This window comes from Thermothielavioides terrestris, chromosome 3 (genome assembly GCF_000226115.1).
Source record: "Thermothielavioides terrestris NRRL 8126 chromosome 3, complete sequence".
In the NCBI taxonomy this organism is placed as follows: Eukaryota; Fungi; Ascomycota; class Sordariomycetes; order Sordariales; family Chaetomiaceae; genus Thermothielavioides; species Thermothielavioides terrestris.
The window spans coordinates 4,422,951-4,448,422 of NC_016459.1; the positions used below are offsets into that span (position 1 = coordinate 4,422,951).

The 25,472-nt window shown below is 59.1% G+C and overlaps 5 protein-coding genes and 1 non-coding gene across 6 annotated transcripts; 3 read left to right on the forward strand and 3 right to left on the reverse strand.

Moving 5' to 3' along the window:
* Window positions 1-1,819: 1,819 nt before the first annotated feature.
* Window positions 1,820-4,134, forward strand: lcc1 (benzenediol:oxygen oxidoreductase; the record flags this gene model as incomplete). Its single annotated transcript, XM_003654761.1, has 6 exons — window positions 1,820-2,056; window positions 2,118-2,196; window positions 2,358-2,427; window positions 2,478-3,450; window positions 3,548-3,616; window positions 3,709-4,134. The coding sequence occupies 6 exons, from the start codon at window positions 1,820-1,822 to the stop codon at window positions 4,132-4,134; spliced, it is 1,854 nt and encodes a 617-aa protein (XP_003654809.1).
* A 274-nt stretch (window positions 4,135-4,408) lies between these two features.
* Window positions 4,409-4,890, reverse strand: THITE_2130213 (uncharacterized protein; the record flags this gene model as incomplete). The annotated part of the gene is made up of 2 exons (XM_003654762.1): window positions 4,409-4,522; window positions 4,690-4,890. The coding sequence occupies 2 exons, from the start codon at window positions 4,888-4,890 to the stop codon at window positions 4,409-4,411; spliced, it is 315 nt and encodes a 104-aa protein (XP_003654810.1).
* Window positions 4,891-7,088: 2,198 nt separating this feature from the next.
* Window positions 7,089-15,916, reverse strand: THITE_136279 (non-ribosomal peptide synthetase; the record flags this gene model as incomplete). The annotated part of the gene is made up of 4 exons (XM_003654763.1): window positions 7,089-7,685; window positions 7,758-11,667; window positions 11,750-12,897; window positions 12,965-15,916. The coding sequence occupies 4 exons, from the start codon at window positions 15,914-15,916 to the stop codon at window positions 7,089-7,091; spliced, it is 8,607 nt and encodes a 2,868-aa protein (XP_003654811.1).
* Window positions 15,917-19,935: 4,019 nt separating this feature from the next.
* Window positions 19,936-21,520, forward strand: THITE_2118021 (uncharacterized protein). The gene is made up of 3 exons (XM_003654764.1): window positions 19,936-20,455; window positions 20,527-20,780; window positions 20,854-21,520. The coding sequence occupies exons 1-3, from the start codon at window positions 20,104-20,106 to the stop codon at window positions 21,268-21,270; spliced, it is 1,023 nt and encodes a 340-aa protein (XP_003654812.1). The 5' UTR covers window positions 19,936-20,103; the 3' UTR covers window positions 21,271-21,520.
* A 1,014-nt stretch (window positions 21,521-22,534) lies between these two features.
* THITE_2067702 (uncharacterized protein) lies at window positions 22,535-24,281 on the forward strand. The gene is made up of 2 exons (XM_003654765.1): window positions 22,535-22,862; window positions 22,932-24,281. The coding sequence occupies exons 1-2, from the start codon at window positions 22,643-22,645 to the stop codon at window positions 24,038-24,040; spliced, it is 1,329 nt and encodes a 442-aa protein (XP_003654813.1). The 5' UTR covers window positions 22,535-22,642; the 3' UTR covers window positions 24,041-24,281.
* Window positions 24,282-24,850: 569 nt separating this feature from the next.
* On the reverse strand, window positions 24,851-24,936 carry THITE_t96. The gene has a single exon. It is a non-coding gene; the product is annotated as a tRNA-Gly (tRNA).
* Window positions 24,937-25,472: the final 536 nt, after the last annotated feature.

Sequence of the window (25,472 nt, forward strand, 5' to 3'; positions counted from 1 at the left end):
GTCCCTCACGAGGCGCGATGGCGCCATCCCATGTGCAATGCTACCTCTATACCCTGGGTATAACTCGGCTCGAACTTCCATAGTAATGTGCACACGCAACAGAGTCGAAGAGACGACGACACGCCGCGACAATGGTCCCTGGCAGTCGATTACAGCAGTCAATCCGCCGCGCCGTACACGCACATAGCGCATACTTCACGTTTGCACATACAGTATGATGTGCGAAGACACCGTACACTAGGTACCTAGGCTGTTTGCCCACTCGCACTCGCATACATCCCCTGTAAGCCGGGCTCCCGTCAGCACCGGCCCTGCCTCGGTAGGATCCACTTGCACCTACTCGACAACATGCGAGTCATCCGGGCCGGAGAGACTCGGAAAGCCTCGACTTTCCGTCCTCTGGCAGACTTCCTCGGAGCTGCACACGTGTATGTAGACAGGATGTACGAGGCTTTGCGGCCGCCGGTGACTCTCACATGGCTTTACCAAACACTTGGCACTGGGGCGAAGCCGGCGAAGCCGATAAGCGTTTGCCAGTTGCCCAGCACATACCGGCCCCTTACTGCGAGGCCTCTCTACCGCTCGCCCGCCAAGACCTTTACCTCCGAATCACGAGACCGTGGCCATGTGTTGCCCCTGCTTGGACGCATCACAAGCCGCATGGCGGACACGCTCGGCCCAAGCTGCCGCACCCGCGTCTATCCATCCCCTTCCCGTCCCTTACGCCATGTTCGTGCGCCGGACGGCCTGCTCAAACCAGGGGGCGTCCACCACGGCCAAGTGCCACGCTGCAAGCCCATGCCGGCCAAGCCAATACTTTGACGCAGGACCAGTGGGCGGGCTCTGTCTCCTGCAGTCGCAGTCACGCTCCCCAACTCGAAAAGAAATCAAACCTACACAAGCCCGTCCGCCTCGATTCCCGAGCTTGTCTCCCGCCATGCTTCTTCGGATCCTTCAGACATGCAGCAAGCGGCAGGACTATCGATCTCGGTTACGCCCTGAGCACTCGAGGCGAGCAACAGTACAGCCGCCGCTGTCAGGCGGGGGGGGATAGTTGTTGGGGGAAGAAGGGGGGGAGGGGGGTGGCGTCCCCTACCGTGTGGCGGCTCTCGAGTTCTGAGTGTTCGTCCTTCTCATTGGATTGTGAAGCACTGCCCGCTAAGCTTACTTCTCATGATCGAGGCGACCTCCGCGCCCCGGCGTTGTGCACAGCGGAGGGGAACCGGCACACCATGTTGCCCGAAGGCTGTTGCTCCTCCTCACCTCAGGCAGCTCCGGTCAGGGTCACCTTCATACCCATCATACCACCCCGGCGCCGTTTCCAATATTGCTCCTAGCCGCCGAACCATCAGGCACCCAGGTCACAAGAACGAGAACCCCGTGCGACGATAGCAACCACACCGACCGAGCCGTCCTGGACAAGTGCTCGCAGCGTCGCATTCATCCGCTTCGGCCTCCTCGTAGCTCCGAATCCATCCCGCGCACACCTCCGCGTCTGCCGGTGAGCTTTGACTCACGAACTTACTCGGCTCAGGAAAGGGGGGGAAGAAGAGGGGAAGAAGGCATCTCCGATACGAACTATTGCACCTTGCTGTGCCGTAGGGGCTGTCATCTCTACCCCTCTCGACGTAGCGGTGGTGGTGGTTTGTCTATATAACCACCGCCGTGCTCGACCCATCGCGTGTTTGATTTCCTAGCCTCACCAGGGCATCTGGACCGCAGTGATCCAGGCTTGATTCAGTCTTCAGACCTTCTTCTTCTCCCTGGCTTGTCCACCTGCCTTTACAATAGCTGGTTCGCTCACCTAACTGCCGTCAACATGAAGTCGCTCGCTGGCGCCGTCGCGCTCATGTTGGGCATCCTTGCCCCGACCATCACGGCCGCGCCCCCTGCCACTCTAGCTCAGAGGGATCTTCTCACCCCTCTCGAGGGCAGGCAGGACGCGGCAGGTCTGCCGAGCTGCAACACGCCGTCTAACCGGGCCTGCTGGACAACAGGGTTTGACATCAACACGGACTATGAACTGAAGACCCCCACCACGAATGTCACTCGGAAGGTAGAGTGATGGCCTCACCACCTGATGACCATACTGAGGAACCGGTACTAACTCCACTCAGTACACCCTGGTGCTGACCGAGGCTACCAACTGGAAGGGCCCAGACGGTTTCGTCAAGGAAAGGGTGATGCTGGTCAACAGTACGTCTCCGCCTGACTTCCCGTGCAGTCCTGTGTAACTACGCCGTTGTTCGTGAGACTGACCAACGCGACCCCGGTCTAGACTCGATTGTCGGTATGTGATGCATGCCTACGCTCAACATCGCCGGGGAAAGCAGAGTGTCTGACGATGAATCCAACAGGTCCGACCATCTTCGCTGACTGGGGCGACAATCTTGAAATCACGGTCATCAACAACCTTCAGACCAACGGGTATGTTCTCCCGCGCTCTCCGGGTTCGCTCAACCGCTGACATGCACCAGCACCTCGATCCACTGGCACGGCCTGCGCCAACTCAACAACAACCTGAACGACGGTGTCAACGGCGTCACCGAGTGTCCCATCCCGCCCAAGGGCGGAAAGAAGCTGTACAGGTTCCGGGCGGTGCAGTACGGCACCACCTGGTACCACTCGCACTTCTCGGCCCAGTACGGCAACGGCGTGGTCGGCGGGATCCAGATCAACGGGCCGGCGTCGCTGCCGTACGACATCGACCTGGGCGTGTTCCCCATCACGGACTGGTACAACCTGACGGCGGACCAGCTGGTGCTCTACACCCAGAACAACGGCCCGCCGTTCAGCGACAACGTGCTCTTCAACGGAACCGCCGTGCACCCCTTCACGGGCGAGGGCAAGTACGCCAACGTGACGCTGACGCCGGGCAAGCGGCACCGGCTGCGGCTGATCAACACGTCGGTCGAGAACCACTTCCAGGTCTCGCTCGTCAACCACACCATGACCATCATCGCGGCCGACCTGGTGCCCGTCAACGCGCTGACGGTCGACAGCCTGTTCCTGGGCGTCGGCCAGCGGTACGACGTGACCATCGACGCGTCGCGCACCCCGGGCAACTACTGGTTCAACGTGACGTACGGCGGCTCCAACCTGTGCGGCGGCTCCAACAACAAGTTCCCGGCCGCCATCTTCCACTACGCCGGCGCCCCCGGCGGCCTGCCCACCGACCCGGGCGTCGCCCCCGTCGACCACAACTGCCTCGACAATATGGACCTGACCCCCGTCGTCAAGCGCAGCGTCCCGGCCAACAGCTTCGTCAAGAAGCCCGAGAACACGCTCGACGTCCACCTCGACACCACCGGCACCCCGCTGTTCGTCTGGAAGGTCAACGGCAGCGCCATCAACATCGACTGGAACAACCCCGTCGACGACTACGTCATGAAGGGCAACTTGTCCTTCCCGACCGCCGATAACATTGTCGAGGTCGACGCGGCTGACCAGGTCTGTTTTCTCTTTTCTCTTTTATCCTTGCACATTTTTTTGTTCCCCTTCTGTAGCTCGATATGTGTGTGACTGACGCCGGCCCTCAAACAAACAGTGGACGTACTGGCTCATCGAGAACGACCCGGAAGCCGTCATCAGCCTGCCGCACCCGATGCACCTCCACGTAAGTGTGCCCCTTGCCTCCTCCTTCACCATCACCTCACCCAAACACTAAACAAACAAAACAAACCACTAACCCGCCCCCCTGCCCAACAGGGCCACGACTTCCTCGTGCTGGGCAAGTCCCCCGTCTCCCCACCCGGCGCGCAGGTGGCCTACACGTTCGACCCGAGCACGGACCTGGCGCGGCTGGTGGGGACCAACCCGGTGCGGCGGGACGTGACGATGCTGCCGGCCAAGGGGTGGCTGCTGCTGGCGTTCAAGACGGACAACCCGGGCGCCTGGCTGCTGCACTGCCACATCGCGTGGCACGTGTCGGGCGGGCTGAGCGTGGTGTTCCTGGAGCGCGCGAGCGACCTGCGCGCGCAGCTCAACGGCGCCGCCGCCGCCGCCGACAAGGCCGAGTTCGAGCGCGTCTGCGCCGCCTGGCGCGACTACTACCCCGCCAACGACCCGTTCCACAAGGTCGACTCCGGGTTGAAGCAGCGGTTTGTGGAGGTCAGCGAGTGGTTGATTCGTTGATTGATCGGGGGTTTAATGTGGCTTCGAGCTTTCCCTTTTCTCTACTTGGTTTTTGTTTTAACTCGACTTTAACTTGTGCTACGTTGTGTGTGTGCGGATGCGGCCTAGACAAGAAAGCAACAAGAGGCCTTTGTGTTATACTGTGTATTGCTTGATACTACGTCTCGAGTCTGAACCGGACTGCATCGCAATCCAAGCAGTGGGGGGTGGCCGCCATTTTCCCTCTTTTGCTGCCCCATCCCCTAGCGAACGCTTGAATGTCCCCGGTATTATATTAGACCGTCACAGGCGGGCAGCTGCTCGAGCTCTGGAAGCAGACGTATCCCCCGCTGCTGCCGCAGCACCGCGCGTAGGCCTGCGCCGTGGCCAGGTTCATGTCATTGCAGAGCTGTCGGCAGAAGTACACGGGTTAGCAAGTCAATTGACAAAGCGGACTCGCTCAAGGTGAGAGAAACAGAGATAGGAAAATTACGACGGGGGCATAAACTGAAGCGAGAGGGCCCGGGGAAGGGGAAGAAAGGATGAAAGCGAAAAAAAGCAAGAAAAAACACGCACCGTCCCGTCATTCCCCAGCGAGCCGCCCACGTTGGCACAGCACGTCGCCGTGTCTGGGTCAATGCCACTCCCGTCGTCCGTCTGGCAGCCGCACGAGTACACACAGGTCTGGCGGGGGTCGAGCACCTCCGGGCCGGCGGCGTTGGGGGCGGCTGCGGCCAGCGCAGCGACGGCGAGGAGGAGGGTGCTGAGGGTCTTCATTTTGATACGTTGTTTTTGTTGGCGCTGGTGTGATGATCGTGGTCGATGGACTGAGTGCTCTGTTGGACGACCTGGTGGGCGTTGAAGGCAAATGGAAAGGGTATTTATACACGGGAAGAGAATACCATGACGGAGGCTTCGGATGGCGACCCTCGGACATGCTCGTGTTGGCACGAGTTCCATCACCGCGGAGATAGGCAGCATCCCCTTAACTTCAAGTCCGAGTCAGAGTCACGACCGTCCTATACTCCGTGAATCCTCCGCCTGGTCAGAGTTGGTTCCTGTGTTCAAAGGCTTAGCCCGGCCCTGCGCTACGAGAGCCAAGAAGTTGTTAGCACCCGGCGATGTCAACATTCCTCCGCTAAATGGCAACAATTGGCGGGCTCGGACTCAAGTGAGGTTGGCTCTAAGCGCTGTCAGCCGAGTGCAACACCCAGAACCAAAGATCCCTCTTCACCGAGTGCCATGTGACCGGCAATTCTTCCGCGGAGTATCCTCAATGCGGCGACTTGCAGTTCTGCTCGGATTCCGGCGAAGTCTTTCTACATATGGTGTCTGTCGTGAGAGCCCCTTTCACACACAACTCGGCTCGTGTTTGGCCTTGGCATGCACGCTAGTATCTACGAAGAGGTCAGTCGGGTCCGGTGCGTTCCGGATGTACAAAGATCGGTTCCAGGTTGGGGTTGAGTGAGCTTGAGTATGTTCGAGTTTATTAAGCTAGATGAATAAGGGACCAGGCTGGGAAGTGCTGAGCCATGTCCAGCCCGATGAGGAGGAGGAGAATACACCGAGACGCCCCAGTGTTTAGATGGGCATCATTGAGCGCCCAAATACGGAACATCATCTGGAACTTGCGAGTCACCCGCAGCATCTCTTCGAAAGCAAGCAAAGAGAACTGGGGAAAGAGAATCGGTTTCCATCAGCTGAGAAGGTCGCCAAGCATCTTACGAACGACCCTCAGTCGCTGGCGGCTCCTTGCCCGCCTCACGCTGCTCCTTCGGACCAGCCGGAGCCACATCCGCGTCCATCCACAGGGCAAGCTGCATAGGGCGGCTGGTGGGCCACTCACAGCTGTCGCCGTCCGTGCTCTCTCCGCCGTGGGCCGGCTCCTCCTCCCCCTCCAGCTGCATGGCAGATTCCTCGGCATCCACGGCTTCCGAACTGCATTTGTCGCACTCCTCGGGTTTAACGTAGCGTACGACTGTCCCTCTCTTCTTTCTTCCGGGACATGCCTTGGGGGGCTTCCCGCAGGGCTTGTGGTCGACCGTCCTGGATTCGCCGGGACTGCGGCATCGCTTGCAGATCAGGCGCTGGAGGATGAAAGAGCACATTTTTGGCATGCGTCGCAAGGTTGAGAATCACACGTGGGGGTCTGTCTGTCCGGTGGGAGACAGTTGTGGTTTGGCTCTGGACCAGCTGGTCGGAGGTCAAGTCGCTTGCTTATATACCACTTCCATGCTCGCTAAGACCGAGGGGACTGACTGGTAGATTGTTCCAGCATGGTCGTCAGAACAGCCAAGGGAGACCTAGAAATGGAACTCTTCATCTTCCTCATGTTCTGTACCTGTGTGCTTGTGACAAATGTTTTGTGACAAGCGTTTATCGGGGTGTCCTTTGTCCCCAGCTGTTTCCTGTAACAGCGACACTCAGTCTGGGCATTGTTTAGCCATCGTGCACCCAGATTCAACAATCCCATTGGTATCCAACCCAACTTCCATTTTGGTCTTGCTTACGGCCTGGGCTAAATTGCGTCATTGTCTCAGCTGCCCGGTGACCCCTGAGACACGATGTATGCCAGCCTTGGAGTGTTCATGTATGATGTCTTTCACCAGAACTCTGAACACTGAACTCAACATAGGAAGACAAGATGATGGTGACAGCAGCTTTATGTATATACAAAGATGACAAGACGATGGCTATCTCGAATACCAACACCGACCGCCAGCTCTTGGTAAAACGCCACGCTAGGAAAGCAGAAACGAAATCGCCATCCAAATCTTGGTGTAGAGTAACAAACCCGATGTAACCACAACCCAGAGGTCAATGCAACATCCGATACTCGAAGCAAAAGACGTTCAATCATCCAATCATGACAACAACAGCCCTCCAGCCGGTACATGCCTCTCTTTCAGATATCCTTTTCTTCTCAACCCATCCCTGTACCCCAACCACCAGCGCCTTCCCAACCAGCCCCAAGTTCAAGCCTGATAATACTGCCCCCCACCACCACCCCCACTTCTCGGCGTAGGCAGCGTGCCCGCGCTCTTGGGCGACGTCAGCGTAACAGCACTCAGCGGGCTGACCAAGTCCTCAGCAGCGCCCTCTTCGCCGCGCACCAGCAGCGTCGTCGTCGTCGTATTCGGCGCCGCCGCCGTCGTCGACGTCGTCAGAGGCGTGACAGGCGCGTTCGTAGCCGGCGCCTTGACGTTCGCATTCGCGCTGCAGCCGTGGGGCGTCCTCTTGAGCTGCAACGCGGCCGTCGTCGGCAGTGGGCCGATGGTATCCCTATCCGTCTCCCTGTCTCTGCTGTCGTCGTCCCCGGCCAGGTCTGTGTCCCTGCTAGCGTCTGCCTCCTTGTCCTCGCTGCGTGTAGCAGCAGCAGCACCACCACCAACGGCAGCAGACGCAAGCGGGCTGAGTAGCGTGCTGGTCAGCGTCATGCCCGCCAGCGCCATCATCTCGGCGCTTGCGTTGGTGCTGCTGGCGGTGCTTCCCTCGGTCATGCTATCCGGTTCGGCGGCCGGGCTAGCGGTGGCAGTCGCGCTGGTCTTGCCGGTGGTGCTTGTGCCCATCCCCTGCTGGGGACTTGGCCCACGCTGGGACGGAAGCGGGGCGGATCGCGGGGCTGGTGGGATCGCGTCGTCAACGGGCTCGGCTTCCTCTGCGATGGGTTCGAACGCGGGGAGGTTGGGGAGCTGAGGTGGCGCGCTTGGAATGGGGCCCGGGCTGGTGCTGAGCGCGGCACGTGGGGTGAGGGTACCGGAAATCCCGGGACTGGGGCTGCCTACGACTTTGGGAGATAACGGCGAGAGATCGGCGACCATGGCTGAGGCGATGCCGATAGCGACGGGCGTGGTCGGGGTAGCTGGCGGCTGAAGGTTAGCGCCTTGTCTGGAGGTCGCGGCGTTATTGTTGTTGGTCGGCGGCGGGGTTGTTCGGGCGACGGTGCTGGCCAGCCGACGGATGCGGCTGCCGAGTGAGGCCGCTGGCACTGCAACGTTCATGCTTGGCTTCTTCTTGTGAGGCTGGACCGGGGGCTTCGGGCTCAAGCTGCTCTTGTCGGCGCCCTTCTCTTTGTCCTTCTCCTTCTCCTTGTCCTTGCTCTTCTGCGTTTCCTTGCTAGGCTGGGGTTTGAACTTGGATGCAATGAGCTCAAACTGCTTCAACATGGTCGAGTGCTCGATGATTTCCTCCATTGTGACCTGGAGATTGGCAGAAGGTCCCGGAAGGTTCGCCTTGGGCAGCTCGCGGTTTAGCTGCTGCATCATCTGATAGGCGGGTATCAGGCTGCCCCAGAGATCAAAGAAGTCGGCCTGGTGCGTCTGGGATTCGGGCACGCCCAATGCTCGTGGGTTGAGAATTACCGACCAGGTGTCGGAGATGACCTTCTGGACGGCCTTGATCTGGTCTTTGCTGAGAGTAGTCCGTGTGCTCCAATCAGCCGACTCCGGATTCTGATCTGACGAGCTTATCTTCGCCGGCAGCGGAATCCTCCTGACCATAGCCCGGTACTGGGAGCCGCTCGGAACGACCGGCTGCATGATGGTAACGCTAGTGAGGACGCTAATGGTGGAACAAAGCATGCGCAGCGCGTGCTCGGCGAAAGTCTCAGGAACGCGGTCGGCGCAGAATGTGATCGAGATCTCAACCCGGTTCGTAGGGCGAACAAGAGACCTCACAAAGAGATCGGGGACGTCCTGCGCCTTGGACTCGGTAATGGTAAACTTGCAGGCCGCAGCGCCGAGGTGGAACGACTTGGGTTCGGACGGGTTGATCGCTGTGTCCTCGGTTTGATGCTGCACAAGAGTGCTGAAGCGAGTCCAGTAAGCCCACGGCGTGGACTTCTCCACGATCGTAAGCGTTCCAAGGTTCTCAAATGGTATGCCCGAGACGCGTTGTGTGTGGATGTACTGGAGCAGGCTGAGCGGAGTGAGTGCCGTGTCGGGGAACTGCACGCGCACGGGGATTGCATTGACCGTCGGCCCCATGACACCTGCCACAGATTGGCCGCCTGGAAGTCTGACATGTCGGCCGTCAATGAGTTCGCCGAAGACGACATCGGAGGACGCAGACAAGGTAGCAAGGACCATGGCCCATGCTCCCTTCAGGACAGTCTCAAACGAGATGCCCAAGCTGGAGAGCGACCCAAGCGGAATCGTTGGATTCCGGATCGTCTTGACGTTGGTCGACATTTGGTAAGGATGGGTGTGTGCGACTACCTGGGTCATGACGGCGCCCTCGAGCAAGGCTCGCCAGTACTCTTCTGCTCCGTGCGAGTTGGCAACCATTGTCGTGCGCATGAAGTCGCAGAACGACGGTCGCCGCGGCGGACTTTGCGAGCCGTCGTAAAGTCGCTTAAGGTCCTTCACGAGTAGCGCGACAGAGAGGTCGTCGTACTGCGCCTTGGACAGGCGCAGGATCAGGATCGACTGCTTGCCGCCATCGAGGAACATGAATTTGGTCATGGGGGTCTCGAACTTGGTGGGTATTGTCTGGTCTTTCTTGATCACCTTGTCCAGCGTGGCGGAGAGCCTCCATGGCGGGGGGGAATGCCGCCGAAACTCCACGTTGTTGGATTTGATGACCGCCTGGTAGACCCGTCGATTATACGGAACGAAAGCGGTGCGCAAGATGGGATGTATCGATGCGAGCGTTCTGCACGCCTCCTCCAGCTTCTTGGCGTCCACGGCTCCGGAAAAATTGAAGACCAGGTAGTTGATGTTCGTCCGGCCCGAAAGCATGCCCGTCTCGATGTACCGGATCTGCGTCGATGACGCCTCTGCCGCATCTGCGATGGCACTGCCATCGACACCGAGCCTGGGCGCAATTACCCGTTCGATGAAGACCTCCTTGATCGCGTTCGCATTGAGCGGCACCGGCGACGGTGACGTGGTGGGCGGCGCCAGAGTGGCATCCTGTGTGATTTGTGGCGAGTCGACGGTGACGATCGCCCTACTGAGTTCAGTCAACGTAATATTCTGGACGACGTCGGCGATGGAAACCGAGATGTTCTCGTGCCGACACGCCGCGACCAACTGTGCGGCCAGTATCTCGTCGCCGCCAACGCTGAAGAAGGTGTCATACGCCGAGATCTTGGCTTCCTCGACACCAAGAACCCTGGCCCAAATCGCTCTCATTCGTTCCTCGCCCTGCGTCAGCGGCAGTGGCTTGAGGTGCTGAAACTTCGCCTCATTTGGATTGGGCACCGTAGCAAGGCCCAGGAGGTCATCCTTGGTTAAGCCGGCGATGATCTTCTGCAGCCGGCGTCGGTTGACCTTGAGCGACGGCGTGATGGGAATGTGCTTAACGGGTACAAATGCCGAGGGAATTAAGGACGGCGGAAACTTGTTCTTCAGCCCGACTTGGGCCAGCTGCTTGGCCATGGCGAGTTGCTCCTTGGTTGCCACGCTCAGGGATGTGAGGTTCTCTTCGGCGTCAAAACGATCGCCGAGCTCGATGAAGGCCGTCAGCAGAGTGTCGTTCTTCGCCTGGCCCCGGAAAATGACCGATTCGACCACAACATCGACTCCCTGTCCTAGGCACCGGCGCAGGTACTGCTCGATCTCGGTGACATTCACGGCCTTGCCGTCGTGGTCCAACTCGTCTCGTTTGCTCGAAATGAACTCCATCAGCCCGCCTTGCGTGTACCTGGCTCGATGACCGGTCTTGAAGTATCGGGCCTTGCTCCCGGCTGCCGGGCCTAGGGGCGACATTGGGGTCATTGTTGACTCTCTGTTGGGGTATGAGAACCCCAGGGTCGGTCCTTCAACGACGAGCTCACCAACCGCCCCGATCGGCATGCGTTTCTTATGGTCCTCCGGATTGACGATCACAAGGTTCCCCGCGAACGGTCGGCCGATGCTCCTCAGATGCTGGGGCCCAAGCGCCTCGAGGAAAGCAATGCCCAGCGGGCAGACATCCTGCGGGCCATATGCCAGAATGACGTTAACCTTTCCATGCCAGATGCTGTACGTGTCTTCGTCGAGCCCTCGGGTCCGGAAGCACACGACTTTGAGGGACGGAAGTAGCGATGGGTCCAGCTTCCTCGATAGCAAGGGGGTCATGTACGACCAGTTGACTTGCATCCTGTTCACCGCGGCACCAAAGTCCTGCAGCCTCTCGGCCGCCGACGGGACGCAGACACAACCGCCATATACAAGAGTCGTAAAAATCTCGGCGACGCAGATGTCCACATTGAACGATGACAGTTGCATGACACGGCTCAATGGTGTTATCCTTGCCGCTGGGCCTTGTCCCAGGATCGCAGTCGACAGGGCCGCATGACTGAAGGTGACGCCGCGAGCTTCGCTGGATGACGTTGGCACAAAGAGGATGCACGCTCGATCAGACGGAGCCGCCATCGAGGTCAACGGGCCTTGGCCTTGCGGGAGGAGGTTCATCAGCTCGTCGTTCAGGATCACGACTTGATCGAAGAGGTTACTGAGGACAGGTGCAGCGAGTTCCGAGGAGATGACCACTCTCGAGTTCAAGCGCTCGAAGATGGGCTGAATCATGCCGAGTTCCAGGGAGTCGATGGGGACAAAGGCCGCACCGGACCTGGCGTGTTTGTCAGTACAGGAAGAACTATAAAACGGCGCACGAGCGTAGGAGCGTGGGAGGTGGAAACCCGGCCACCTACTTGAGCACAGCAACCATGGCCACAGGCGCGAGCTTGCACTTGTCCATCACGACGGGCACCACCGAGTGAGGGCCGACGCCAGCGTCGACGAGGTGGTGCGCCAACTTGGTCGCCTCCTCTTCGAGCTGGAGGTAGGTAAAGGAACCATCCCAGGAGCAGATGGCCTGGGAAGACGGCTGGATGGACGCTTGTCTCGAAATGAGCTCGTGGACCACAGCCTGTGTCTGGTCCGCCGCTTGCGATGGCGATTCAGCGTCCCAGGCGAGGATCTGAGCGTAGTCCCTGTCACTGAAAAGATCGACCAGGCCGATGGATGTATTGGGCGATGACATGATGGCGCGGATGGCCATGCCGAAAGTATTCGCCAGGTTGACGGATTGCTCGGTCGACATGAGGCGTTGGCCGATGTCCACCACGAGCTTTCCGGCTGCGAAACGCGTATTTATCACAATATCGACGTCAAAAGTCTGCTGGAGAGAGATTGGCTTCAGTTCGAAGCTCGTCCGCGTAGTAAATTTGCTGTTCAAACCGGCTGGTTCTTCGGTGAAGGTCAGGCACGAGTTGAACAAGCGGTCACCGCCCTTCATGCCCATCCCGTGTTGGAGCTCGGCCATTGTGAAGTGCTGATGAGGTAGACTCGCCAGAAGTTGCTCCTCCACCATCTGCAACGCCGTGGCTACTGGAGTGTATGTCGCCAGCTCGTAACTGCAGGCCACCGTGTTCGAGAAGGAACCTACGGCGTGCCGCATTCCCGGTATTGACTCGTCACGGCCCACGGTCTGGAACCCGAAGCACACGTGGTTGGACCCCGTGAAGCACCGCAGGACGAGGCCCCAGGCCAGCCGCAGAACGGCGTCGACCGCAGTTTTTTGTGTGCGGGTGAACGCCGACAGCTGGTACGAGGTGATGTCGAGATCCACACCGGCGTTCACAAACCGCAGCTCGTCGGGCAACACCGTCAAACGAGGAAACAGACATGGTGGTACGCCGGCGAGCTTCTCGCGCCAGAAGGCCAGGCTATTTTCTTGCCGAACCGTCTTGAGAAAGTAGAGATAGTGCGGGTAGGAAAACTGATCCGGCTCGGTGATGGCTCGCTCCGTCGCGTAGGCTCGTCTCAAATCATGCAGGAGGAGGTGAATGCTCAGCGACTATGGGCTGACCGTTAGCTCTCGGAAAGGCATTGACCATCAAGGTTGCTGACGATCGCAAACTCACATCGCAGAGGGCCGTGCTAATGTCCAACTTCACCAACGTCCTGGCAGGCGCCTTGCACACTGTAAGCCTGTGGAGCGGCTTGCTCTCTGATGGCCGCAGATTAGGAAGGTTGCTGAGCTCGTAGACCGGGTCCTCAGCAGGCGCCGTGTCTATGAAGAGCATCTCAGGCGAAGCCCGGCGCAGTATGACCATGTCCCAGAGACCGGTCTCGCTGACACTCTCGGTAAACACGGTCCTCAACGCCGCGTGCTTCATGGTCACCCATTCCCAGGCCGCGCATATCCTGGAAGTGTCGATGGGGTCGCCGTTCGGAGACGCAAATTCGTAGATTGCATGGAGGTAGCATGTGTCGGGCCGCTGTGCCTGGCTGATGAGGATGCTCTGCTGCACCGCGGTGACGGGGTAGATGGTTTCGACGTCGCGGATGCTCGCTAGCTTGAGGGTGGCGAGGCGATCTTTGTTGAACTTGTCGAGTCCTTCGTACGTGACATCAAGATGCGGTACATCGGCGAGCGTCAGCTCCTGCGGGTGGTACCTGAGCCTGCCGATGGCCTCGAGGAGGAGATGCTCGTAGTTCTGGACCCACTGCGAGATGCGTGCTTGGTCCTTGGAGAAGCGGCTGTAGAGGAACTTGACTTTGGCGCTACCTTGGTCGACCATGGCGCTGATCTCGAATAACGCGATGCGGCCGACGTTTGCCCCGATGTCCGAGGTCGCGGAGGCTAGCGTCCGGCCAGGGATTGCAAGTTGCTCCATCACCCCGTTATCGCGTTCCAAATGTTGGAGAGAGCCGGCATAGCTAAAGATGATCTCAAACGGCCAGTCTCTTGCCACCAAGTCTTCCTTGTCGTAATGGTAGAAGCGGGACGCGAAATATTGGGTCCCGCGGGCGGGTATGGACCGTCGTCTGTCCTTGAGATGGCGCAGCACTGTGATGAAATCTTCCGAGCTTTCCACCTGGAGGCTCACTGGGCAGAGGGACGTGAACCAGCCCACAGTCTCTGATATGTCGACGTCTGGCGTCCATGGGTCCCTGCCGTGTTCTTGGTTCCAGACGGTGGGCACGGGTCTGTCATGGAAGGTCTGTGCGAACGACAGCATGAGGGCGGCAAGGTAGATGTCGACACTGTCGGTCTTGAAGACTTGGTTGCAGGAGCTTTGTAGGATCGCGGTCAGTTCTTGGCTCAGCGAGAAGCTAACTTCGAGGGCGTCGCCGTAGGTGTTGGGGACGTCCTGTAGCCCCCAGTACGCGTAGTCTCCCGGCTGGAGCGCGAAGGGGAGCAGGTCCCTGGGATCCGGAGAGAGGGCGTCGGCCTTCTGCATGTCTACCCACTTGTGGAAGGGCATGGATCTCTGTGACATGAGACTACCATTCGACAACAACTCGTCTAGGTCGTGGATGATGGTGCGCCAGGAGGGCAGGTCGACGACTAGATGGTGCGCGGCGAGGTACAACAGCTGCTGTCCGTCGTTGGTACTGAGGTAATCGACGGCGAAAACAGGCCCTATCTCGACATTAATGGATATCTGCGTCCGTTCGATGATCTCTTCCAGCTCGCGATCTGATCCGATCGTACTGTGGCAGAGCGAGTACGATCCGGCAACGTCGGGCAACACCCTCTGAACCCAGCCGTTCAGGCCACGTCCGAAGCGAGCCCTCAGCATGGCGTGGTGCCCCACGACGGCCTCGATGGCAGCCGAGATATCCTCGAACGAAAAGTGCTTTTTTAACCGCAACAACAGGCTCTGGTTGAAGCGGTAACTCCCATCCAGGACAGGCCTCCGCTTCAGGTCGCCGCCCATTGCTGTCTGGAAGTACAAGTGCTGCATCGGCGACAGGTCGAAGCAGTCGGACGTCTCCTCATCCCACTTGTGTGCCAGGCCGCCGCGAGTCGCGGCGACGGCAGCCAGCTCCGACAATGTCATGGACCCTAGTGCTTCGGGCGGGTTGATGTAGACCGACTCGTGCTTGCAGCGGACGGCCAATTCCATGGCGGTCATCTCGTCGCCACCGAGCTGAGTAAAGGAGAAGTTCACACCGATTTGGCTCTGGGGCACATTCAGCACCTTGCCGACCAGCCGCTGAAGCAGCTTCTCCATCTCCGTTGCGGGGGCCTGGATGGTCTCCTGGTGTTCCAGGCTGAGTGCCTGGTGATGCACGCTCTCGTTGATATTTTGCACCCAAGTCCGTAACCGCCGCATGTCGACATCGCCGGAGTCCGTTAATGGCATGCCATCCAGAGCGATCCAGACATCAGGAACGGCCTCGGGCGGCAGAGCGGTCGCAGCAACGCGCTTGAGATGGGCAATCTGGGTTCCCGCAAAGAACGCATGGGAATGGGGGACAAGGTTGATCGCACCCGTGTTTTCTTGTGTAGTCTGCGCAGTGGCAAGGCTGAGCAGTGCGACGAGCTTCCCCTCGAGCAGGCCGGCCTTTGGCCGTACCGTAGCGATCCTCCCGATGTCCGGCTGTGTCCCGAGTGCCTGCTCAATATCCGTCTTTGGCCCCTTGTGTGCCGGCAAACTTGCTTGGCTCGAAGTTCGGGAGTGTCCGGGCTTCGGTGAGGGCACGAACGACAGGCGGCTCGCGCGGTGTACCTCTCGCGGGGTGACCATGACGGGCTCGACAACGGCGTCGGTCACGGAATTGCGGTTTTGCGGGGCGCAGGTCGTGATGCAGGACTGCAATTCGGCGAGGGTCGAGCATCGAAGAATATCCTTCACCTTGACGTCCATACCAGCGTCCATGCAAGCCCTCCAGAGCGCGGCGGCGCTCTGCTCGTCACCACCCAAGTCCTTGAACGATTGGTGCAGCTGGACCGCCTCAGCGCTGATGCCGAGAACCTGGGACACCACGCCCAACAGACGCGCCTCGGTGGTTTCGTCCTCCAGCAGCAGCCATGATGTCGAGGCGTCGATTTGCGGGCCTGCGGGCCTCGGGGCGGCGGCCATGGCGACGGGCAACCCCCCGGAAGCCGAGACGGGGATCTGAGACAGGGGAAAAGGCCACGCGAAACAAAATAACTAACTGATCACGAAAGAAAAAAAAAATAATAAACAAGAAAACGCCGAATGGGTATCTTGAAACAACAAAGGAGAACGAAGCGGGAGGTTTCAGGCACTGAGCCGCATGGCGCAGCAGGGCGGCGGCGGTTGGCACGAGGCTATCGGGCTGACTGCGCATCGAATTCGAGGAGGGGGCCGTCCGTCATGTCGGGACACCGAGAAGCGAGGTACCGGGGGAAGCCTGCGGCTGCGGCGGCCACGTTGGCGGCAACAGCAGCAGCAAGCCAAGGGCGGGCTGGCATGCGCAAGCAGTTGGAAGACGGGAATAGTGAAAGGCAGGAACGGGCTGGCTGGCGGGGCAATCTGGAAGGCACGCAGGCGTCTGGGCAGCCGTTCGTCATGTCTCGTCATGTCGCCCACTCGTCTGTCCGTATTCCGCAGACAAGCAGGTCAGGTACGGAACACGGGAGACGTGCCTAACGTACCTACCTTCCAGGTTTCTTTCTGTGCCGCTGGACTGGCCGCGCCGCCCCCAGCGCGGCGGGGGTTGCCTGGGGACTTGGCAACGACACCGAGGCCGCTGCCAGCTCCGTGCACAGTGCGACCGCACACCAGCGGCCAGCCAGCCAATCAGTGCCTGGCCAGGCGAGGCTCAGCCCCCGGCCCGCAGCGCACCCTGGACAGATCGACCCGATCGGGGCTGGGCGGCCGGGCAGTTGTGAGCACTCTCGGAAGGTGTGTCCGGGTGGGTTGAGGGGTCGGGGCCCGGCAGAAATGATACGAAGTGCGGTCATTTGCGGAAACGGGCCAGAACATGGGACGAACAAACCAGATCAGGACCCACCTGCCCAGGGGAGCTTCCTGACTGGGACAAAATTCCACTGCTGAATGCGACTGCAAATATTCCGTACAGACCTAAAAGCCTGGTTCATTTTCTGCGCCGCCTCCCATCAATTGACTTTGGAACCCGAGCATCGGCCAGCGGTTGGTGTGTGCCACAAAGGACTCGGGGAATGGTATAACTACCTAACGTGCGGGATGCCACCACTTGCAGCCCGCGATCCAAGTCACAGCCACCTAAGGCATGAGATCTCATCGGACAACGTCCGGCAGCTGATGGTGGCTGTGCTGTTCCGCCAGGCAGTGTTCCAAGTTGCCGGTTGTTCGGAAAATACCCACGGAGTACACTAAAATGACGGCAGCTAAGCAAGTCGGGTTTAGTGACTGCGGCTGGGCGGCAGTTTCGAGTCAAAGGCCCCCAAATACGGAGTATTCCGAAAGGAAGCGCGCCTCCCTGAAGCTCCTCCAAGCAATTGACTCAGGTACCCCGCAATTGGCTCAAAAGGCGCCTGCCTTGCACTTTCCCCAAGAGCTTCCGGAACTTCACCATCGCTTTCCCAATATCCAGGTTTGTCACCAAGGCACCTCAATCGTCAAATGCGCCAATCACCTTTTTCTTTTTTTTTTTTTTTTTTTTTTTTTTTTTGCTGCCTCCAGACGTTTGTCTCCACTTCCAGGCAGCTGAGCAGGTCTGGGCATGCTCCTGTGTCCACGGTCTGATGAGAGCGGCGGGGCCGGAACCCCACGCTCGACACAGGCTGAGCCGCCCCGCCTGAGATTACTCGCTTCTGGGTTATGCACGTATACTGTGGCGCAGGGCCGTGAAACCAGCCTTTTGGCTTCGATACGGATTTCAGAATAGAGGTGAAGGTCTAATGTACTGTATGCTGACGCTTGATCAAGCCCAAGTCTTTATCGAGAGGGTGACGGGGCTGCAATCCGACTCCACCGCTGTCCCAATAAACAAGACATCCCGCATCCCTTTGTCAACCACGCGCTGGCACGTCTGCAGGTACAATGTGACCGGCGTGTTCGTCGGGGTGAGGACGCCTGTCTCCGAGCTCCAGCCCACTGGTACGCCGCGTTCCCATACTGGCTGCCCTAAGACTGGACATTGAAGGGAAAGACCTTGAGGCCCGGCGTCGAGACCTAGCCAGTAGCTGCCGTGGTATGCATACACGGCCTGCCCGTCGTATTCAGTGCTGTTGAAGGTGAGGCGAGCCTGGGCATCGACTTGGAACGTGTAGATGAGGTTATCGATCTCGTATGTCGTCCTCATGAAGTACGTCTTCAGGCCCGTCGAGTCGAACATCGACAGCAGCCCAGTGGGGAGGGCGGGCGCTCTGGGGGCTTGACGACGACAATGCTGGTTGCCGCATGGAGGATTGACCGTTGCAACGATGAATGCCGAGTCATGGCCGAGGTAGCTGCGGCAGAACGCCCTGGCTTCGCACGCCCTGGTCCTGAGCAGGGCAGAGATCGGAAATCTGTGGCGGCTTCCCAGTTGTTTCTACTCTTGGCGAGGAATGCCGCCACTCCAGGGCAAAGGCAAAGCTTTCAAAGCGTTCTGCCTGCCCCTGATAAACCACCGTACCATTCAGCAGCCTGTTCCCGCTGCTGCAATGGGGCCCGTCCTCCCAGGCTGGGGTTAAGGGAGTTTTGGACAGATACGGCTTGCGTTCTGTAAGAACCTCAACAGCATGAGATATCCCCCCGAAAGGATGTTCATGCCAACCGGCTGCGGTAGAGTCTACATTTATCGGCCGAGTTGGCAAGCTGGTCGCGATGCCACCCTAGATAGTTGTGGGAATTCTGGTTAGCAACTGATCAACGGCTTAGGTCGCGCTAGGATAGAAATTCGATTAAAGTAGTATGCATGGCTTATACCGTACGCTAGCTCTGAATCGGGGGCTTCGTAGCTTTATGTCGAGGTTTTTAGGGTCGCCAGCATTGCTCTCGGATATCACCGCTATTATGGAAAACAAACTCAGCTTGCGCCGAGAAGCGGAGGGTTCAGTGTGCCCAACGGCGGCTACCAGCCTCCATGACTGGGGCTGATTCAATGTCCGGGCTCCTATGTGCCAGGTCCCGAACAACTTCAGTCTCCTTCTCTCCTGTCTTTGCACACAGGCTACGTCTTCATGTTTCTCTCGAGCCGCTGTACAAGCTATTCATGCTATCTTGCGCATATCCCCCGAATGTGCAAGCTAAGAAGCCTACAGAACCGTCTTGTGCTTTCAGGGGAGCGGCGGGAAGGGATGATACCCCTGAGCCTTGGTGGCTATGCGCCTAACCAGCTCCGTGGCAGCCAAGTGGCGCGCAGGACTGGAGCGAAGGCGACAGTATGAGCTTAAGAGCGAAATCGACAGACCACTAAACTTGGAGGGCGAGGAGTTTCTGAGCATCGCGGCGTGACACCCGGGGTAGCTGTCACCCTCGCCACCCGAGTCAAGCTCTCTCGAGCCGAACGAATCAACCCCGAGCAAGCTTGGACAAACTCCTAGCGAAAAGCGTCAGAGCAGTCAAGAACGGTCTAGTGTCGAAGACGCACCCCTCACCGCTCGACATCGTTGAGTCTGGCTTCTCGGTGGCTTTTGCACGAAAGGCTGTGGGCTTGGAACAGGCCCGACCCCATCGAACACTTGCCGGACATGGCATGCGCTACCTTCACCCCTCCGCCACTTACGGCAGAACCAAACCCTCATTGCCTTCTCAACCTAAACCTTGAGTTGCCTCGTTAACAACGACGCGAGTAGTCTATTCCTGATTCACATAGTCGCAAAAGAGCCGACGGCCGGGCTGGCTCGCGTTGGCTTGACGTCGAGTAGGGCCATGTAATAGTGCACTGTTCTGTACGTAGCCCGGGAGATTGATGTGTCCGAGTCTCCCTAGGTGCTTTGTTCTGTCTGCTGTGCGCTCCGTGTGATGCCGCTGGCCAACTGCCACTGTGTACGGAGCTATCCGTACGCTGTTCGGGACTCGGCAATTGCGTGAAATGAACGGAGCCTCGGAGCAACTTGGGAGGCTCTTGTGGTTTCTTGTTAGGGGGACGTCGGGCAGTTATCAGCCCCGAGTCCTGCAAGTAATGGCCCCCCAACAAGCCTCCTGCATTGCCGAGACATTAGCGTATATACAGATTTCAGCCCCCAACAAGACTTGCACTCGTGCTAGCATTTTATATTCACTGCCCGCGCTCTCAATCCCAACCCATCGATTCAACCAGACTCGTGTTGACCAACACCTTGAATGGATGCCAGCGACCTGAGCACCGACTGTCCGCCCACAGCAGCACCATGGTCTCGCTCGAGCAGATGCGGGCATCCAATGCCCAGTTGAAGACGGCCATGCCCGCCGGCCTGGTCGCCGTCTTCGCGGGCGCCACCAGCGGCATCGGCGAGTCGTCTCTCAGACAGTTTGTGAAGAACACCGTGCGGCCGCGCATCTACTTCCTGGGGCGGTCGAAGGAGTCGGGGGCCCGCGTCAGCGCCGAGCTCAAGAGGCTGAATCCCGACGGGGAATACCACTATCTCAGCGTCGACGTGAGTAGCATCAAGGCGGTGGACAAGGTCTCTCTGGAGATCAAGGAAAAGGAGCAGGCCATCAATCTCCTGTTTCTGTCCATTGGGACCATGGTTAGTGGCAAAGGTACGTTGCCAAGGGGAGGGTTGTTAGGAAAGAGCAGCCAAGGAGAGACGTTAATTGCTTTAATATTGTAGACACAGAAGAAGGCCTGCACTACCCTGTGGCCGTATCGTACTACGCTCGCATTCGCCTGGTGGTTAACCTTCTGCCCCTCCTTCGGAGGGCGACCGAGCTGCGGCGCGTTGTAAGCGTCTTTACCGCAACCAAGGAAGGCCGGATCGACACAAACGACTTCCAGGCCCGCCACGTCCCCGTGCTCTCGCAGCGGGGCCACATAAGCTCTACCATGACCCTCGGCCTGGAAGCTATTGCCAAGGAGGCCCCCGAGGTTAGTAGACTGTACTTGGCATCGGTACCCTTTTGGCAGGCAGGGAGCTGACGTGGCACTGGTGAATACGTAGGTGTCCTTCATCCACGACTTCCCTGGCGCCGTGAAGACGAACCTGGGCAAGGACGTCAAGTCGGTGCAGATGACCGTCCTGACGGCCGTGTTCAAGGTGATCGGGCCCCTCGTGACGATCCCGATCGACGAGGCCGGCGAGCGCCAGCTCTTCTTCGCGACGAGCGCGCGGTTTCCCCCGCGCGAGGCCGGGGTGGCGCCAGCCGCCGGAGTGCCCCTGGCGCCGGGCGTCGGCGTCGCCCGCGGCACCGACGGCAAGGCCGGCAGCGGGGTGTATTCCATCAGCATCGAGGGCGAGAGCGCGAAGCCCAAGGTGGAGCAGCTGCTCGCTGAGTACCGCAGGGATGGCACGCTGCAGAAGGTGTGGGAGCACACGGAGGGCGAGCTCGTGCGCGTCACCGGGGCGGCTTCTGTCTGAGATGGATGCCTCGGATGCCGAGACGCTTCGTTGCTGGCAGACTTCTGTCTGTTAGGGTTGTTGGGTGGGTTGGCTTCGCGTGTTGTTGGAGGCGTTGCGGCACGGTGAGCAGCAGGAGCTTACGATGCCGGGAGTTTGGTTGAGACATCATCGATGCACTATTTAGACTACTTCGGAAAACGGAGCTGGAATTCATCACTTGCCTGGTTATTTCCTCTTGATGGAGAAGCTCAATCACAACTTGCAATCGTCGCGGACGGTTCCGCGATGATGCCAGATACGCCTGTCCCTGGGCCCTGTCCGGCTCTTCAGCTGTGGAACCGACACGCTCTTTGAGCAAGACACGCCACTGCCTGATCCGATGGCTACTTGTTGCTGTGGGAAGACACTCTAGTCTGGTGATGTCCCTATCGGCGGCCAACTACTCAGCCATCGTCGCTCCCTACACCCTGGACCAGCTCACGGTTCCAGCCGCTGTGGCTTTTCCCTCGTCAGTTGCCTGGTGGCCGTTGTGCATGGTTAGTCTAGGGCTCGGGGGGCGGGGTAAATCTGGGCATGAGATGAGTGATGCGTGGTTGGAGGGTTCTTCAAGCGGAGCGGTGGATGAGCTTTCAGCTCTCCCCGGGACGACCTGATGTAATCAGAGGAATATATATCTTGGCGGCCAGCCTATCTGAGTTCTCACTCACAGTGACAATGGCCACCATGGCGGGGCCTGCCCAGCTGCATTCTTTGACTTGGGTATGTGTGACTAGTCAGCTTGAGGGGTTGAGTGTTGTCCTCTTAGTCTGCTCTGCTAAACTCGCACTCTGAAAGGAAGTACCCGCGTTTATGTATACGTGCTCGCCATCGCGCGTGTCGTCCATCGAACGTTCCGAGCTTTCGGGAACTTTGCCCAGAGCTTCGATCGGGCCGGCGGCAGAAGAATCATATGGCGTCGACTTGGACACCGGGTCACCCACAGTTGCTCGGTTACACCCAACTCGCCCTCGTGGCTTGGCGTTGCAGTGCGCAATCATAGGTGGCCATTGCCGTGCTTGAGTCAGGCCAGGTCCGTGGGAGTGAAGGGAACATCGCAGTGGACGGGCTGCCCGGAGGTTGGGACTTACACCCATGTGGCGTGCATCGTGCACGCCACTGGTCAACCTTAATTGATTAACTTCCTGTCCAGTACCACCTCAGGGTAGATCACCCTTGCCCCGCCCGCCACTTAGTTACCTACTTGCGGCAGTTGCTTCTTTCTCATAAGACAGGAAGCAACGGAAGCGGCGGCATCAAAACACCTGAACGACAAAAAACGCATGCCAGCAACCCAGATGGCAATCCTAGGACACAGCATATCATACATTACTGATTCCAGAAATCGAAATTGATGTCTACGCCCATGCAGCCCGCGCTACCGCGGGCCACGGCGTTGATCGCCGTCACCGCCTTCGCCGCCAGCGTCTTGGGCTCTCCCTTCCAAGCCGGGCCAGCCTACAAGCCGCAACTCTCATTGCCGAGAGGCCGAGCACCAGGCTACGGGCCGCTGAGATTTCGTCCAGATGGGACATTCCACATCACCATCTTTGAGGATCTCGACTTTGGCGAGAGTGCGTCTCTCGAATTCTACCTCCTCGTGTCCTCATTCTACTGACGATGAGCCCATCTCTCTTATGAAGATGCCTGGGATGCTTGGGGCCCACAGCAGGACATCAACTCTGTCCGGGTCATCGAGACCGTTCTCGATGCCGAGCCTCACATAGACCTCGTCGTGCTCAACGGCGACCTCATCACGGGCGAAAACACGTTTCTCGAGAATAGCACGCACTACGTGGACCAGATCGTTGGCCCCATGCTCAAGCGCGGGCTGACCTGGGCGTCGACCTACGGCAACCACGACAACGACTTCAACATCTCGGCCGCGGCCATCCTGGCGCGCGAGCAGCTCTGGCCCAACGCCCGCACCACCCAGATGGTGCCCGACCCCGACGCCGGCGTGTCCAACTACTACCTGCCCGTGTTCGCAGCCGACTGCCGCCGTCCTCCCGGACGACCGCGCGGCGGCTGCCCGCCCGAGCTGCTGCTCTGGTTCTTCGACAGCCGCGGCGGCTTCCGCTTCCAGCAGAAGGACGCGGCGACGGGCCAGCGCGTCGGGCAGCCCAACTGGGTCGACGCGCGGGCGGTCGACTGGTTCCGGCGGACCAACGCCGAGCTGGTGCGCGCGGCGGGGGGCCGGCCCATCCCGTCGCTGGCGTTCGTGCACATCCCCACCAACGCGTCGCTGGCGCTGCAGGAGGCCGGCGTGGACCCGCACCGGCAGCCGGGCATCGACGACGACGTGCCGCTGGCGCAGCAGGCGCAGGGGTGGTGCGCCGACGGGCGGAACGACGGGAGCTGCGCGTACGGTGGCCAGGACGGGCCGTTCATGCAGGCCGTGGCGTCCACGCCGGGGCTGGTCGCGCTGTTCTCGGGCCACGACCACGGCGATACCTGGTGCTACAAGTGGGATCGGCTGCTGCCCGGCATGACTGTCAAGGGCAGCGGGGTCAACCTGTGCTTCGGGCAGCACTCCGGGTATGGCGGGTACGGCAGCTGGATCCGCGGCGCGCGGCAGGTGGTGGTGTCGCTCGAGGGCCTGAAGGACCTGAAGGACCTGGCTGTCGATACTTACATTCGGCTCGAGTCGGGCGCGACGGTCGGCGCTGTCACCCTCAATAGGACGTACGGACATGATGAATATCCGGCCACGCCGAACGACAAGACCTCGCTCCCTTCAGATGGTAGTTAGGCCAAAGCTGTCAGCTCGCGCGCTAAGCAGATGCCCCTCGGACGCCGCCTGTTCCATTACGGCCTTTGGATAGGATGTCTGGCTCAGCTGCGGCGGTTGGGGGTCCAAGCCAGATGTGTCACACGTCTACAAGCCCCTGGCGTGACGCTGTGCTATGGGACCTAGTACAGTGAGATACCTAATTACAGCAGTCATTACTGCATATAAGATAGTGAAATGAACTTGAAGACTAGTTTAGTGCATAATTAAAGCGAAGCGTGACATCCATACTGCCTCTACGCTCATGACATACAATCAGAAGCTCCTCTGCTACTCCAAGCACGCATGCACCTGCGACTCAAACTCTTGTCCTCGCTTCCACACGGCAATGACCGTAAACCTCGGCATTGTCACACATCCTCCCGTGCCAACACCCCAGGGCCGAGTGTGCTCCCAGCCAGCGTGCGCCTCCTCAGCAACCATCCCCCTTATACCGCCGTTGAGCAGCACGCGGTACCACGCAAGTCGCTAGGCTGATATTGAACCTTCATAACGGGCTTTCAAGCACAAACTGGATGCCCAACCGAACCACATGAGAATCCGCGAGGCTTTCCAGCATGCCAGAAGAGCCGGGCAAGCATGGTGAACAAACCGAAGCGGCAGCACCAGAAGTAAACACGCCACCACATCACACGGCCACACCCCAGAACCATCATCCAGTCCAGAAAATCCAGTTTCGCGTCAAATCGAATGCAGAAGAACACAGGGCAACGCAAATGGGGAGCGACTAAGACGAGGTGGAAATGAATCAAAAAGCAAAAGCAAAGGGTGTGCGCGATCCGGGATTCGAACCCGGGTCACTCGCTATTCCACGTAGAGATGGGAAGCGAGAATTCTAACCACTGAACTAACCGCGCTGGATCTGCTTCGCTGTTCAGGGGAGCGGAGATCCGATTACTAAGAGCAGAGCATGTGATCAAAACCAACAAGCAAGACCAGAGCAACAACGCTGCGACGGAGAACACTGCAACTGAGAACCGTTGCAACTGGACTGGGAACTCGTTGAATAGACAGATGAGACACGAGATACCTGGGGCAAAGCTCCAACATGCTTATCACGAACCAAATTCTGCAGATACACTTTCCCAACAAACGAGACTACCACCGACGTCACTCGTGCCCGCCCTGTCCCACGCAACAAACAACCTCAGACACTGCCTCGTCTGCAGCCAGTGCCCAAGCACGACTGATCACAGCCTGCATCAAAGTGAACGAGCTCATATTCATCGCTACCATATACCCCCATATCCTAGTCTAACACCGTGATGATTGCTGTCCCCGCCCGTCCTGATCACGTAAACACAAACTACAACGAGCCAACAACTTTATTAGCAGACCGACATTACCCCCCTAAGCAGCATTACCCACCCCTGCTGTTCGTCCCAAGAGCCAC